The sequence below is a fragment of the Pollicipes pollicipes genome, unplaced genomic scaffold (genome assembly GCF_011947565.3).
Source record: "Pollicipes pollicipes isolate AB1234 unplaced genomic scaffold, Ppol_2.1 Scaffold_4295;HRSCAF=5057_pilon_pilon_pilon, whole genome shotgun sequence".
Taxonomy (NCBI): Eukaryota; Metazoa; Arthropoda; class Thecostraca; order Pollicipedomorpha; family Pollicipedidae; genus Pollicipes; species Pollicipes pollicipes.
Window position 1 is genome coordinate 32,711,514 of NW_023596461.1, and position 2,838 is coordinate 32,714,351.

Below are 2,838 nucleotides of genomic sequence, written 5' to 3' on the forward strand. Positions count from 1 at the left end.
GCGGCGGCGGCGGCGCCGCTCCGGCTCGAGTCGCCTTGCAGCCGCGACATCGTCGAGCTGCAGAGGTGGGTGGCGCGAGGGCGCGCTGCGCCGCTAGCAAGCTGGCCGGGGTGAGGGGGGTTTGCGATGCGATGATGCGGCTCTGCTGTGCGGTTGGTCTTCGCGGCACGCGTGTGAGTGGAGTTGGGACGCGTGGACGTATGTGTGGGGGGGGGGGGAGGGGGTGACGCTCTGGAGCCCTGTTTCTGTGTCGCCCGTCGCCGCCCTGTTTCCAAGGTCGTGGCTCCCCCGTGAGTCCGCCGCCGCAGCTGTCGCCTGACCGGCCGCTTCGCTCGCCGCCGCCAGGTACCGGTCGGTGTGGGCCGGCCAGCTGGAGCTGAAGAGCGACCGCGCGCTGGTGCAGTTCCGGCTGGTGTCGGGCAGCCGGCTGGTGGCCGACGCCTCGCTGCCGACCGCCGAGCCGCGCGTCCTGCACATCCCCAAGCGCAATGCGGCTCGAGTGGGCCCAGCTGGACGGCGTCGCACGCAAAATGGAGGTCAGTCGGCACCGGTCGTTGCTGGTCGGCTGTCGGGAAGGTTGTGCGCCGGAGGTTTGCAGATGTGTGAGCACGACAGTGACGTATCGTCCGCGCTGGCTGTGGCGCGCCTTGTAGGCTAGGCTGGCGTGTCCGGCGGGTAGCTTCGGTCACCGGGATTAGGGGGAGGCGCCCTGTTGGGAGAGTCGACGTGATACTCGTGTCACCTTGCGCCCCGTCTCCCCGACCCCTCGTCCCTGATCGCGGTCCTCGTCCCCAACCCGGTCCCTCGTCCCCGACCCCAGTCCCCGGTCCCGATCCCGGTCCCTGGACCCCGCTCCCGGTCCCCGAACTTTGGCCCGCGAGTGCAAGTCTGTGCGGGGCTTGTGCCTGACGCCATCGCCGCGGCCGCTGACAGAACGAGGACGAGTACTGCATGCTGCTGGCGCTGCCGGCCATCCCGGAGGGCGGCAGCCAGGCGGAGGAGCTGGCGCAACGCTCCACCCTGCGCACGGCCTTCATCACGTACCTGCAGCTGAAACAGGCGGCCGGCATCATCAACATCGATGGTCCGCAGGTACGGCGGCGCGACAGAGCGGGCTGGGCGGCCGCGCCCGCACGCCTGCCGAGGAAGGCCTGTCGGCTGATGACCTGGCTGGTGTATTGTCGATGGGCTTGTCTCTGTAAACTGACGGCATCATGTTCGAATCGCGAGAAGACTTATACGGACGGATCAAACGCGGATGCCGGGCGGGATGGGTGTTCATGTGCGGGTCCCGACACACGGTCTTTTGCTCTGCCTAGTCACGCATCGTTCTACATATGCAAACCGGGTCCGTGCGCCAGCCGCTCTCTGGCCTTTGGGATATGACTGGAGTTTGATGACGGCTGACGCGCGCCGCCTTCGCCGTCGCCAGGGCAGCTACGTGGTGCACATCTTCCCGCCGTGCGACTTCGCCAACGAGAACATGGCGCGCATCGCGCCCGACCTGCTGAGCGCCGTGGCCGAGGTGCCGCACCTGGTCATCGTTATCGCCACCTGCTGAGCCGGCGCGTCGCCCGGCCGGCCTCCGCGCGCGCGCGTTCGCGCCGGCGCGGTCCGGCCCCCGCCTCGTACGCTTAAATGATGACTGTCCACGGCCTACGTTGTTACATGTGTAGATTGTTATTAGTAGTGGAATCATGGCTTGGATTGATTTGGTCCCCTGCCGTTTTGTCTGTGTCGGATATATCTCGCCATGTACAAATTTGATCCTGCGCCCGTGTATATACTGTATATAGCTGTATATAGAGATATCTCATCATCACACACAGACACACCCCTTTTTACGCTTTTGATTGACTTGAACTTGCAGCAGTTCACCGATTTGTCTAGATCCATCTTTAGGATCGCGTGTTTATCGGCTGGCCGGACAGACCGAGGCTCTTGCAGTCCAAGGAGTCTGTTGTTCCTCAACGTTCATCGCTCGTTCACAAGAATTCATGTTTCCAGTATTTTAGCTACTATTCAAGAGATCATTAAAAACGACTTGCATTGAAGGCCACTAAGGTCATTTGTCCGTCTGGTTTGCCGTTAAATTGGTCTTCATCGCGATCCTGAACTGTGAGTTGCTAATTGGATTTAGACGTTTCCTGTTCGTTTTGGGCAAACTTACCATTTGGAAAGCGGCCTCAGTATGAAGGTAGTTGTTGACAGTGGAGTTTGCTCAATGCCTGTGCTAAAATATTATATTTTCGATTCCCTAGTGTGTAAAGTGAGCCGTATATTTTTCTGTTGTAGCATCATGATTGTGTCTCGAGCGCGCGTGCGGAGTAGTTGGTCGGCGGCCGTGGAGATGTCGCCACATTGCTCCGGGCCGCCGCCCGCCCGCTCCGCGCCGCGCCCGAACTAACCGTTAGATGTCGGTGTGTGGCCGAGGCTGTGATCAGAGTAAAACTCCTGATTGTAATGTCTACAGAACGTTAAGTTATTTGATCATGGAAAATAAAATAAAAAATAAAAATATTCCATTGTTTCAACTGCTGGGCGCCAGATGCGCGCGTTGCATTGCATCGCATGGCATTCACTGCCGGGTGTTACATTGATATGCGTCCCTCAGTCGGAGAGTCTGCCCCGTCTCTGATAGCGCGCGACGAGTCAGCATTCGTCGCTGCAGCCAGCAACTCCCTTGACGTCCTGCGCTCCACAGGGGTTGCCGGTGCCCTGGTGTTCGGAGCCGGGCAGGGCAGCCATCCTTAATTGGAAGAAGGCATTAAACGTTTCATACAATCGTCTACTACGGATGATCGTAAACGCCTGATAACCATTTATTTAAGCAAGCTC

At 59.9% G+C, this 2,838-nt stretch overlaps 1 protein-coding gene across 1 annotated transcript; it reads left to right on the forward strand.

Annotated features, from left to right (window-relative positions):
* Positions 1-498: 498 nt before the first annotated feature.
* Positions 499-2,521, forward strand: LOC119096326 (msx2-interacting protein). The gene is made up of 3 exons (XM_037219166.1): positions 499-536; positions 934-1,092; positions 1,433-2,521. The coding sequence occupies exons 1-3, from the start codon at positions 531-533 to the stop codon at positions 1,559-1,561; spliced, it is 294 nt and encodes a 97-aa protein (XP_037075061.1). The 5' UTR covers positions 499-530; the 3' UTR covers positions 1,562-2,521.
* The last annotated feature ends 317 nt before the right edge of the window (positions 2,522-2,838 follow it).

What these genes read in the sequence shown, in the direction of transcription:
- LOC119096326 (XM_037219166.1), top strand. An exon ending in TCAACATCGATGGTCCGCAG is followed by an intron (nt 1,093 to 1,432) that starts GTACGGCGGCGC and finishes CGCCGTCGCCAG; the next exon opens with GGCAGCTACGTGGTGCACAT.